Source organism: Fusarium oxysporum, chromosome 13, assembly GCF_000149955.1.
Source record: "Fusarium oxysporum f. sp. lycopersici 4287 chromosome 13, whole genome shotgun sequence".
NCBI lineage: Eukaryota > Fungi > Ascomycota > Sordariomycetes > Hypocreales > Nectriaceae > Fusarium > Fusarium oxysporum.
In genome coordinates, this window is record NC_030998.1 from 1,599,927 (window position 1) to 1,612,232 (window position 12,306).

The window sequence follows — 12,306 nt, forward strand, 5'->3', positions numbered from 1 at the left end:
CCCCCCGCCCCCCTCTGCCACGCGGTAGCATGAATCACCTTCCTTCTCTGGCCTCTACCTGGGAGCTTGAAGCTTGTAGCGATAAAAAGCCTCTCGAATGCTGGGCTCAAAGGTAGCCAATCCCGGCATGTCAAAGTCTTGACCTGGAGGCACGCCACTTTGTACTCAAATGTCCAAAGCAGATTAGTGGAAAAGCCGTCAGGGGCTGGCCACACAGTTTCATCGGGTCACTGCCCAGAAAGAGGATCCCGTCTCCTCATTGCAGCCGAAGTGACCGAAGTTCCCCTTTCGCCTCCGTACCTTTCATTCCTTCGCCCGTGCTTTTTTCTTTTTGCATGCATCTGCATCTTTTTTATCTAGTGGCCTCCCCGTCAAATCGTGTCGATCACTTGCTTTTTTCTTCCCTTGTTTTCTTTTTATCCGTACTTGCGATGACATGCGGCTCACGGACCAGACCATAATTCCCACGTTGTTGTTTTTTACATAATTACCTGCATCTGACTCCACCGCATCAATTAAGGCTTGGCGCCTTTTTTTCACCCACGATCTTTCTCGCGTTTTCATAACATAATACCCCTCAAAATGTCACATGATAAACCAAAGACCACCGACATCAAAGTCGAAGTGGCACTCACTCGCGATGTCGAGATCATCGAGATGAGAAACATGAGCAATGTCTCGCACAAAGATGAAAACACAACGACATGGGCCATCTCAGCGCCGAAGCAGGAAGACGACAAGGAGCAGAATGATTGGCTCGATGGATTCAGAAGAGCGGACAGGAGAAAATTGAAGAAGGGTTGGGATAAGGGGTATCACTCTGAGCCGAAGCCTCATGTTCCGGGGGATCGATATTTCGATATTCGTGCGGCCAATGCAAAGACTGCTACGTCGGCGCTGGCGAGGGAATTGAAGGGCAGGCATTTGCAGATGATTGCTTTTGGCGGTGCTATTGGTAGGTGAAAGTCGGTGTTTGATTGTGAGATGCTTGCTAACATCTGATAGGTACCGGTTTGTTCATCACTTCTGGCAGTGCTCTTCACCAAGGTGGTCCTGGAAGTGTTCTCCTCTCATACATCGTCATCGGCGCACTTCAATACTGCACCATGCAATCGCTCGCTGAGCTCTGTGTCATCTTCCCCATCGCCGGTTCGTTCTCTGCTTTCTCGACTCGCTTTCTGGATCCTTCTTGGGGTTTTTCTATGGGATGGAAGTAAGTCTCACTCACTCATTCATGAGATGAGAGCATCGCTAACGTGCGTAGCTACTGTCTTCAATGGCTCTTCACTCTTCCGCTTGAGATCATTGCTGGCGCATTCACAATCACTTACTGGAATGAAGACATCTCCAAATCCGTTTTTGTTGCCATTTTCTTAGCAGCCATTTTCATCATCAACTTGTTTGGTGTTAAAGCGTACGGTGAAGCTGAATTCGTCTTCTCCATCATCAAGGTCACTGCGATCGTAGCCTTCATGTAAGCCTCGTCCCACTACTCACTGAGAGTCTAAAAAGTCCAGCGACTAACAAACCCAGTCTTCTTGGAATTGTAATCAACATAGGAGGAGAACCTACCTCGGGCTACATCGGAGGCCGCTATTGGATCGACCCCGGCTTATTCAACAACGGCTTCAAAGGCTTCTGTTCCGTACTCGTGACATCATGCTTCTCCTTCACCGGCACCGAACTCATCGGCCTCGCAGCAGCGGAAACAGCCAATCCTCGCAAATCCCTCCCCAGCGCCATCAAGCAGGTCTTCTGGCGCATCACCCTCTTTTACATTGTAGCCCTGATGCTCGTCAGCCTTCTTGTTCCTCACGACGACCCGAGAATCTTGGACGCTAGCTCCTCCAACTCTGCGGCCTCACCTTTTGTCGTCGCTATCGAAACTGCCGGAACCACTGTGCTGCCCAGTGTTATGAACGCTGTTATTCTCATTGCTGTCATCAGCGTTGGCAACTCGTCGGTATTTGGTTCTTCGCGAACCCTTGCTGCTCTTGCTGATCAATCCATGGCACCGGCTATCTTCTCCTATGTTGATAAACAGGGTCGACCTTTGGCTGCTATTATCTTTTCTTGCTGTATTGGACTTTTAGCTTTCATCGCTGATCTGAAGGCTCATGATGTCGTCTTCAACTGGTTGTTATCCATTAGCTCTCTCGCGACTCTCTTTACTTGGGGCAGCATCTGTCTTACTCATATCCGCTTCCGCAACGCATGGGCACACGCGGCACATACCCTCGAGCAACTACCATTCCGCTCACGACCCGGCACATACGGCTCCTGGTTCGCTCTGGCTGGATATGTCCTTGTCTTGTTGAGCCAAGTCTGGATAGCTGTCGATCCTGTTGATCACAAGAAGAACGAGACCACAAACGACATTGTGCAGAACATTTTCCTGAATCTCATGGCTGTTCCCATTGTCCTGATCATGTACCTCGGACACAAGCTTTGGTACAGAACGAACTTCGTGGCTTTGGATGATATTGATATCCAGACTGGACGACGTTATTATCGTGTCCATTTGATGAGTGATCAGGAGAGGGAGGCACGTGTTACCTGGCCTTTGTGGAAGAGGGCTTACCGATATTTCTGTTAATGAAGCGTTGTCTCTATTTGTATTCCTCTGGCTTGGATATGAGTTACCAGATCAGCTTTTTTGAGAAGGCATAATTAAGGAATTTCATGACATTGACCAAACCTTGATTCTGTCAAACCACTCGTTTTGTGTCTTTTATGTCGTAGTTGTAATCATTGCAGTCATGGCCTAACGAATAACGATGCCTTCAAGCGAGGTGATTACCAAGTTCAGATGATGAAAATCGATCCATATACACGAGGCATACAGCTAGATATATAATTCGCCACTGCGGCTCAAATAACTCAACGGGTCCCAATCCATCAATTCGTAACATGAACTGCCGAATATGAACCTAATCTCGGTCCAATCAAAAGTTCATTACCTTAGCCGCAGCGCATGAAAATTCATGTATGCAAATCTGCGGCGTTTGCAGGAATGAAACAGTTCTGTTTCATTCAATGATACCTGCTTGAAGTGGGGATGGCACCGAGATCTGCACGACCCCAAGGGAGGTGTTGCAGTGGTTACTCAATGACATTTGAGTTTATGGGGCCTGGTGGTATTTATCAGACCATGGGAATAGATTTGACCGGGGCTCAAGTATCACAGTTACAGTGCGGAGCGGAGATGTCGAAACCGCTGGAGTGTAAGCGAGTCGTCTGAACTTGTAAGGTAATAATTGCGAGCTTGAGTCCACTTGGTGATCAATGCGAAAGAGGATGCATTGCTTTGCCAAGAAATTGAAGAAGAAGTAAATGTGTTGTTTTGAACATCTGCAAGTCTTTCCAGGGGCATTTCCTTTCTTTGTTCTCTCTTGAGTTCACCCATGCCAAGCCGCACCCCAGTCGTTGAAAGAAAATCCCTTTGGGGTTACGGGCTGTACGGGATCGATTATCCGAATTATTAACCCGTTTACCCAGATATTAAGTTCCCAGGCATCCGTAGCCACAACTGAACTCTCCTATCTTATCGACCAGGACTTCGCTCCTCTCGCCAGACTCGCTTCGTGCACTTCACTCGTAGTGTGAAAGCGAATCCTTTCCCAAAGGAATCTTGGCTGAAACGCTGTACAGGCATCGCCCAAGATGCAGGAACGGAAACATGGATTCTTAGTGGACGCCAGCTTGTCTCCGCGGATCACATTACGGAGGATTTACCGGTGACCGGCTACAAATCCTGGAACGAGATACAGTTCTGTGCGGACACTTTATCGTGTCCACTCGGTCCGAGGGGCTGGATTTGCTTCGCTTGCGTAACGATGCTGGGAACCCCTGGCTTTTGTCTCGGGAGGTATCTGCAGCTGTGCCTCAGTGGCTGTAACTATCTACTGCAAGCCTTCTCTGTATTCACGGAGCTTTCACTATTTGCAATGAGGCCGTCATAGTCGATCCGCGGCTGGCTTGGCGTAATGTAGAGAAGCAGTAAGCGGTAGTGACACTGTCACAGGATGTGAAATGGAAACATTCTGCAGGCAAGGCAAGTTAGAGCTACGCAGTAGAGTGCCAGACGTGCATGTGAAGAAAACTTGATGCTGTGACTTGTCTCAAGTGTTGATCCTGGTAATGAGGTGCATACAAATATCTGCAGCGATTCCTTCACCACTGGATCTTTGTTTGCTTTCTTAGTTGATGCTTTTAAGTTTTAAACTATTAATTCACTGTGATATTCACGTATGTCAGGTCCTCCAAAGCCTCCCAGCGATGGGAGCCCTTTCTTCCCCATCTCGGAACGAGCTGCCAAACTTGCGGCTGCGCATCTGGGGATAACTTCGCCGCTTCTTGCTATTGCGTTGGCTATGTTTGTGGCGAGGATATGGTTGCGAGTAAGACCGGTTTGGAGAGTGAGTTGGGAGGACTACAGCATGACGATTGGAGTTGTAAGTTATATAATTGTTTGCCTTCGGGGAGACCTATCACTGACGATTATTTGTTACAGTGTGCAGCTGTCGTCGATTTCGGATTCCTCATACCGCAGATGTATACATCACCACGTCTCATCACCGAATCTCAAGTGACTTGGTCGCGAAAATACGCATTCCTTGCGATCCCCATCTGGGGCATTGCTATGATGTTCATCAAAGTCAGCATCGCAATGATGATGCACCGAATCCAGCCAACTGTACTGTGGTGGCGAGTCTTTTGTTTCTTCATAATGGGCATCTTGATAGCCTACGGCGTTGCAAACACCTTCTTCATCCTCCTTCAATGTCGACCTCTCGAAGCATCATGGGATACATCATTGTTGGAAACAGTACAAGGAGCCAGCTGTCTTCCGCAAACTGGCATTCACATCATGTCCAACATTGGGTCCGGCATCAACATTGCAACAGACATCATGCTGTCTTTGGCACCGACACTGTTCCTTTGGAAGCTCAAAAGACCGCTGAAAGAGAAGATCCTTGTTGGGGCACTCATGGGTCTGGGCATGTTTGCAAGCGTCGCTTCCATCGTAAAAGCAACCCTTGTCAAAGAATTCGGCATGGCGAAAGATGCATGGGCACTCACAAACTCCATCGCCACCTGGACAGCCCTCGAGCAAATCCTCATCATGATCGCATCATCCGCACCCTTTCTCAAGCCCCTCGTCCAAAGCGCCTTACACAGAATGGGCTGGACGTTATCAGGAACATCAGCCGGTCGCTCCGGCTACGGAAACCGGTATCACGATGTTGGACAGAGTGCACGACAGTCACGACTGGTGAACAAGTCAGCGGTAAACTCGAGAAGGGGTATCTACGGTGGAGATGAGGATCCTTTTGCTGCAGGGGACAGCAACGATGCTATTCCTTTGGAGGGGAAGGTCTTTGAAGTGGGTAAGCCAAGAGACGAACGAGATATCACGACAATGCGAACGACGCAGGGATCTTTGACCACAGGATCGTGGACGGAGAGGGGAAGTGAGGACAGGGAGCTTACGCCAAGCCATGCAGTGTAATTTGACTAATAAAAACCCTTTCAATTTACCCAGAACCAACATGCATATGTACCTTCAGGCACTTTTGACCTGTCGATGATCATTGACCATTACAGTATAGTGGAGTTGGTAAAGACAATCGGATCATCAAGGAACAACTCAAGCGAAACTAGGATTTTAACCTGCAGATTAGATTCTCCGGCGCGGGTCGTGGAAATCCGCCGGCCTTGGGGCCAAGTTTATCTCGTCGGTAAGGGTGATCCCTGATGTTCCGAGTCCCCGGATCCATCGCTTAACAGGGAATGTCACGGAGTCTTTTGCCAGCGCTTCAACCAATGTGCATGTAGCAGCATCTGCAATGTCACGCTGCAGGTGCTGTTCGGTAACGAGGTCCAGTTTCGTGAACCCTGCAGACTGAGGCAAAAAATTCAAAACATACAAAGGAGCGTTCCTATTCCTTTCTTTTGTCGATCGCTCGTCTCAGACACTTCTGAGTGACCAGGTGCATCTTCTGATACTGTCCCTGCATTTTGTCTTCTGGTGTTCTTTAGGCCTACATCATGGTTGCTATTACGTCTTTGTGGACTGCTGTCCTCCTTGCAGGCGTGGCTGTTTCTGAGGCAAAGAGCTGTAAGAAACCTTTCATCAGAAGGGAATGGTATGTAACTGATTCTGTTTGGTTGATCACTTTCTGATTGGTGGTAGGCGCTCTCTTAGTGTCAAGGAGAGAGATCAGTACATCAAAGCTCAGAAGTGCCTGATGAAGAAACCTCCCCAGTCTTCTACTGTCGATATCCCTGGCGCTCGGAGTCGATGGGATGACTTCTTGGGCACGCACATCATCAACGCCGATGACGTGCATTTCACAGTACGTCCACACATCATTCGATTCACGTTTCATCTTCTAACTCCAACAGGGCGTATTCTACCCCTACCACCGTCTACTCATGTACTCCTACGAACAAGAGCTTCAGACCTGTGGCTGGAAAGGCGGCGTTCCCTACTGGGACTGGACACTCGACGCCGCTGGTCCCGACAACGACACCTCCGTGTTTGTAAACTCACCTATTTTTGACAACAAACACGGTTTCGGCGGAAACGGAGCTTGGATCCCTGGAAACTTCTCTAACCCTGAGCCTGGTCTGCCGGTGAATCCTCCTTGGGATGTTCCTGATCGCTCTGGTGGTGATTGCATCAAGAGAGGTCCGTTTGCGGGACTCAAGTCGAACTTGGGGCCTGGCAATGGTACGGCGTATAACCCTAACTGTATCAGAAGAGACTTTGCACCGTTGAGTTTTAGGGATATGAGTGGTCCTGCTGCTGTTGAGGATGGGATGCAGCAGGGTGATTTTGGCCACTTTGATCGTCTTACGCAGAGCACTACTCACTCTGGTGGACACTGGGGAGTTGGTGGGTTGTATGGTACCATGACTGACAAGTGGCAGAGTCGTAAGTTCCGTCTCACTCTCACCACCTGACATGCTTCACATACTGACTCTGACAGCTGCTGATCCTCTATTCTGGGTCCATCATGCCAACGTTGACCGCTTCTGGTGGTCATGGCAAATTCGTGATCTCAAGAAGCGTGAGAAAGACATCTCTGGGCCCCTCGTCAACTTTGATTACAACAATGAGGCTGCTGGTAATGTTACTCTTGACCATGGTATCTTTATTGGTGAGACCGTCAAGCTCAAGGCCAAGGTAAAGGATGTTATGCATATCAAGAAGGGTCTCCTTTGCTACGAATACGAGGATACCTATTGATGCTTGCACGGGTTATGAGACTTGTGAAGACTTAGACATTCTTGACACTAGCTGTCCATCAATTTAATATCCATTGGCACTAGCTGCCTGTTCAATTGACTGTGACCATGCTGTCATCAACACCTTCGTACTCTCGCATTCAGGACACGTCTCCGAATTATTTCGGAGCTTACAACGGCATGTCTTGGTCAACGTTATGCAATCCCCTCTTTTGGTGAACCTTTTCGGGCACCTTAGGTAATTATGCCCGCTGACATGGGCGCCAATAGGTGCGCACCTGGATGCGCACGTAAGTGTCACGTGTTGCGCACCCGGTGCGTCTGTAAGGGAGTTATGTAAGCCCAACACCCTTGTATGCCAGCCAGCCTATTGTATTTTATTGTATTGCTTCTAATCTCTAGATGACGAACTGCTCTGCTATACAGATTTTTTCTCACGGTGCCATAATTGGGATATAAGTAATGTAGGCGTTAATAATAATCTAAGCAGTAACTATGATACAGTCTTCAGCCAGTTTATCGTTCGAGTACAGAGCTTGTTGGTCGATCATGTCCTGCTCAACCCTCTTCCAAATCTCCTTCATGCCTGTTCGCCTGTTCGCCAGAGGGTTGTCGCCCATCTCCTGGGCGACTTGCCTCTCCACACGTTCATCTTCTACCCTGGTCCAATCCAAGTACGCCATCATCTCCTCCTTAGTCCACTCCCGTCCAGGTATCGTTGATGTGCATCGCTTACCCATCTGCTTATAATCCAAACACCAGCTGTAACTTGTCTTATCGTAGCGTTGAGGGAGGCCCATTGCCTTTCGATATTCCTGGTTAGTCTTTAAGCTACCTCGAGGCAGCTTGTTATACCATGCCATCCGTGCTGCAATATATCGATCATATATAGCACGAGGGTCATCATAGCGTATGTCTGGCCCAGACGCTGGTACCGATGGCGGCATATCTGGTGGTGGAGGTACATCCGCTGATGAGGATGGCAGTGCTATTATATCTGGCGGGGACGGCACCATCTCTTGATCACATAGTGCCGCTGGCGGCGCTACCTGCTGCTGTGGCAAAATTGAGCATAAGGATGGATCGGGAACTGGCTGTTGAGCCGAACTTGGTGTAGTCGATGGCGGCAGCGTATTTGGGGGCGCTGTAGAAGCTGAGGGAGATACAAGATGCGCATATCGCAATGGGCATGCCTTTGAGCTCATCCTGTGGCCCTGTGTATGACATCTTGAACATTTGGGGTTGGCTCTCGTCTGTGATGCTTGTTCGACGATCTCAAATGCACATGGCTCGCGCTGAGTGCTAGTCTTCGGCAATGTTGACGTAGCTGGCACCTGATCGAACTGACGGCGGGGCTCTATGAGCAATTGAGGGTTTCCTTCTCGTTGAAGATGCCAATGCGTATGGAAGTGGTGTAGTTGAAGCGGCTGGGCTTGTTGTAGAAGAGGCTCAATTGTGTGAGCGCAAGGGAGCCCAAGCGTTGCTGAGAAGACTCCTGTGCAGGCAGGGAGTCTGTCCTGTTGGAGCCGCTTTCTCTGCGCCTCAACCTTCCGCAATGCCTCGTGAGATACCCAGCCTCGTATGATGCTGTATAGACTCCCTGAGAGTTCTATGGGTGTTCGGATTTGCTGCTTCGCCTGGTTTGCTCGGAGCTCAGCTACTTGGTTAAGTATCGCCAGCTTGATAGCCCTCCAGGCCTCAAAGAGATCTAGCTGGGAAGTATCAAGGTACACCTTGATGAGCTGATGAATACCCTCGCCTCGAGATGTAACCACATTCTCAAAGTGAAGATACCGATCCAAACCCAAGCTTTCAACGTGAAGCCTTTGGGTTTTTTGTAGAGGTCAAGCCCAATTGTGTCGATGCTCTAGGCGACCTCCCGGGCGTGAGCTGAAGCATAGCGCTCTTTGAGCTGGCATGGAAGCCTGTCCTTGTCGAGCCAAATTTGTCTCCCCCCTCAACTTTGCCGAAATGCCACGTGAGCTCATGCCATCCTTCCGTAGGAAGTTCCTTCCACTCCCTTAGTGGCCTTTGAGGTTTTTGGAGTTGCCGCATCGCTATGGTCTGCATAAAGCTTGGCTGGTAGGTTAACTATCGCCTGCCTTGATGGCCATGCCAAAGGCATAAAAGCGATACTGCAGGCCGGGAAACAATGAAGATACCGCATTCATGAGCTGATGAATACCCAGGCCTCGGGCTGTAACCACATTCTCAAAGTGAAGGTACCGTTCAACTACAGGTTTCACAAGCTGTATTTAGCCGATCTAAAGCCCAGATGTCGTCGATGTAGGCGACCTCCCGGGCGTGAGCTGAAGCATAGCGCTCTTTGAGCTGCTGAAGCCTGTCTTCAAATGTCTCCTCATTTGCCCGATGCCACGAGCTCATGCCATCTTCCGTAGAAGTCCTTCCACTCTTGGTGGCCTTGAGGCTTTTGAGCCGCATCGTTATGACGCATAAAGCTTGGCTGGCAGTAACGCAGGACTGCCTTGTTGGCATGCCAAAGGCATAGAAGCGATACTGCAGCCGGGAAACAATGAGATACCGCATTCATGCAGGCCAGACAGCGGTCTGTAAGGATCACAGATGGCAGCCTTGCGCTACAGGCTTCGTACATTGAACGTAGCCGATCTAACGCCCAGATGTAGTCCTTCTCCTCCTCGCCGCTGAGGAAGGCGAAGGCGATGCAGAATGATCGTTGACAGGCATCAACACCGACGATATCGAGAAGAGGCATCCTATACTTGTTTGTCTTATATGTGCAGTCCAATATAAGTATATCCGGGTATGACTTAAGGTATGTTAGCGACTCTGGGTGGGCAAACAACACAGCTGTAACCCGACCATCCTCGTCGAAGCGTATTCGACTCCAGAAACCCTCAGCCTCAAGCTCATTAGCAAGAGCTTGGATTGTGCTCTGGCCCTTCTTCTGGTCTCGTTTGCCTTGTGCAATGCAGTTGTAGATGTCTTGCTGGGTGGCATGAGACTCTGTGTTCTGACGTAGGTAGGACCTGATCTCTTTCGGTGCTACACCAGCGTTTGCAAGGTTGTTAATAGTTGACCTATCTGCATTGGATAGTTGACGATGGACTGGATGTGCAGACATGCTTGTGCTTGGCTCGTGGTTGTGATGGGCAAACTCGCTGCCAGGACGGTGTGTAAGGCGCCACGTTGTCTTATCCAAGGCCTCCTTCGCAAGGACTGAGAATTGACACCCTGTACGCCGTGTTGTAGTTGACCGTTGCCGTACGCCCGAGGCCTTTGGAGGTGCTCCTCCACGGTCACAGCTGAAGAAAACAATTCGTCTGCCGCTCTCTGTTTTCTTCGACTTCCCAGTGACAAACGCATAGCCCCTGGGAGCTGCCCATGCATTGATCGCGGCGTGTAGGGCTTCCCGAGAGCCATACTCGCGTTCAGGAGGCAGGCAGTCATCAGAAAATTGAAAACTTGACGAGTAGCTGTAACTGGATTTCATTCTAGGAGGAGATGATTTGAGTAGATCGTTGCGCGGCGAAGTGAGTCTCGTTTATCAAGTGCAAAGGGGTAGCTACAAGGGTTGTTGGGCTTACATGAAACTCCCTGTACAGACGTAGGTAGCACCGGGTCTCTTGCGGTGCAACACCAGCGTTTGCAAGGTTGTTCATCCAGGTGACCTACCTACATTGGATAGTTCCCGCCGGACTGGATGTGCAGACATGCTTGTGCTTCGCTCGTGGTTGTGAGGGGCAAACTCGCTGCCAGGGACGGTGTGTAAGGCGCCACGTTGTCTTTATCCCAAGGCCTCCCTTCGCAAGGACTGAGAATTGACACCCTGTACGCCGTGTTGTAGTTGACCGTTGCCGTACGCCCGAGGCCTTTGGAGGTGCTCCTCCACGGTCACAGCTGAAGAAAACAATTCGTCTGCCGCTCTCTGTTTTCTTCGACTTCCCAGTGACAAACGCATAGCCCCTGGGAGCTGCCCATGCATTGATCGCGGCGTGTAGGGCTTCCCGAGAGCCATACTCGCGTTCAGGAGGCAGGCAGTCATCAGAAAATTGACGAGTAGCTGTAACTGGATTCATTCTAGGAGAGATGATTTGAGTAGATCGTTGCGCGGCGAAGTGAGGCTCTTTATCAACGGAAAGGGGTAGCTACAAGGGTGTTGGGCTTACATAACTCCCTTACAGACGCACCGGGTGCGCAACACGTGACACTTACGTGCGCATCCAGGTGCGCACCTATTGACGCCCCGCTGACATACTTGCTGCACAGTCTGGAATCACCAGTAAGATGCGCCTTATTTGATCACGTAATTGCTTGATTCCAAACGCTGACTGCAGCCGAGATTCTGCCGCGAGAAGGGCGCTGTGATCTATGATTCAGTATAAATGTTTTGGAGTCGTCGTGTCATTATCTGCTTTATCGACAGCAGCAGCAGCAAGAATACAACAGCAATTGATTGAATTTGAATCAAAACTGATCTACACTCGACCCTTTCAGCAACAATGTCCTCAGACTCAGTCGTTTACCACTACCTCGCCATCGGCAAGCTTGGCCGCGGAGAAGTTGTCAAGTGAGTATTGCGTCGCATATATCGACTCCCATTTGGACGGTCAAATGTTCTTGGACTAATCAATTGATAGGCTGTTCTTGAAGGATGCTGGTATTGACTTCGAGGAGAAGCGTTATAAATACCCTGATACCTGGCCAGAGACCAGCGAGAAGCTCAAGCAGCAGGGCATCACCCGCACTGGAAGCCTTCCTTCTCTTGAGTACAAAGGCCTCATCCTCACTCAGGTTGGTGAACTCACAGTTGAGTTTTGAAACAAGACTAACGCCTTTGACAGCATATCCCAGTCCTTCGTTTCCTCTCTCGCGACCTCGGCAAGTATGACGGCAAGACGAATGAGGATAAGTATTTGGTAGATGCTGTCTCCGACATCTACGTCGATTGGAGAGTATGAACACTAATTCCATCTTTCATGGTGCAAGCTCTAACTGAATCACAGTCCCAATGGGTTGCCAACCTCAAGGGAGCAACCGACGAGTACAAGAACGAATTCCTCCCCAAGTACT

The 12,306-nt window shown here is 49.7% G+C and overlaps 4 protein-coding genes across 5 annotated transcripts in view; all 4 read left to right on the forward strand.

The window, feature by feature from the left end:
- Window positions 1–142: 142 nt before the first annotated feature.
- Window positions 143–2,835, forward strand: FOXG_16883 (uncharacterized protein). Of its 2 annotated transcripts, XM_018396899.1 has the most exons (4): window positions 143–955; window positions 1,006–1,213; window positions 1,265–1,474; window positions 1,534–2,835. In XM_018396899.1, exons 1-4 carry the CDS (start codon window positions 583–585, stop codon window positions 2,594–2,596), a joined length of 1,854 nt encoding a protein of 617 aa, XP_018257695.1. In that variant the 5' UTR covers window positions 143–582; the 3' UTR covers window positions 2,597–2,835. The 2 variants fall into 2 exon arrangements, with proteins under 2 accessions (XP_018257695.1, XP_018257696.1); XM_018396900.1 differs by having other exon boundaries at window positions 143–1,213.
- A 1,415-nt stretch (window positions 2,836–4,250) lies between these two features.
- FOXG_16884 (uncharacterized protein) lies at window positions 4,251–5,512 on the forward strand (the record flags this gene model as incomplete). Its single annotated transcript, XM_018396901.1, has 2 exons — window positions 4,251–4,454; window positions 4,514–5,512. The coding sequence occupies 2 exons, from the start codon at window positions 4,251–4,253 to the stop codon at window positions 5,510–5,512; spliced, it is 1,203 nt and encodes a 400-aa protein (XP_018257697.1).
- A 461-nt stretch (window positions 5,513–5,973) lies between these two features.
- On the forward strand, window positions 5,974–7,255 carry FOXG_16885 (uncharacterized protein; the record flags this gene model as incomplete). Its single annotated transcript, XM_018396902.1, has 4 exons — window positions 5,974–6,149; window positions 6,197–6,359; window positions 6,409–6,940; window positions 6,996–7,255. The coding sequence occupies exons 1-4, from the start codon at window positions 6,052–6,054 to the stop codon at window positions 7,253–7,255; spliced, it is 1,053 nt and encodes a 350-aa protein (XP_018257698.1). The 5' UTR covers window positions 5,974–6,051.
- A 4,283-nt stretch (window positions 7,256–11,538) lies between these two features.
- FOXG_22625 (uncharacterized protein) overlaps window positions 11,539–12,306 on the forward strand; it is a 2,958-nt gene continuing 2,190 nt past the window's right edge. Inside the window, exons 1-3 of the mRNA XM_018403029.1 lie at window positions 11,539–11,803; window positions 11,874–12,027; window positions 12,078–12,188. Coding sequence (XP_018257699.1) covers window positions 11,736–11,803; window positions 11,874–12,027; window positions 12,078–12,188 — 333 coding nt within the window. The 5' untranslated portion in view covers window positions 11,539–11,735. The remainder of the gene's footprint in view (window positions 11,804–11,873; window positions 12,028–12,077; window positions 12,189–12,306) is intronic.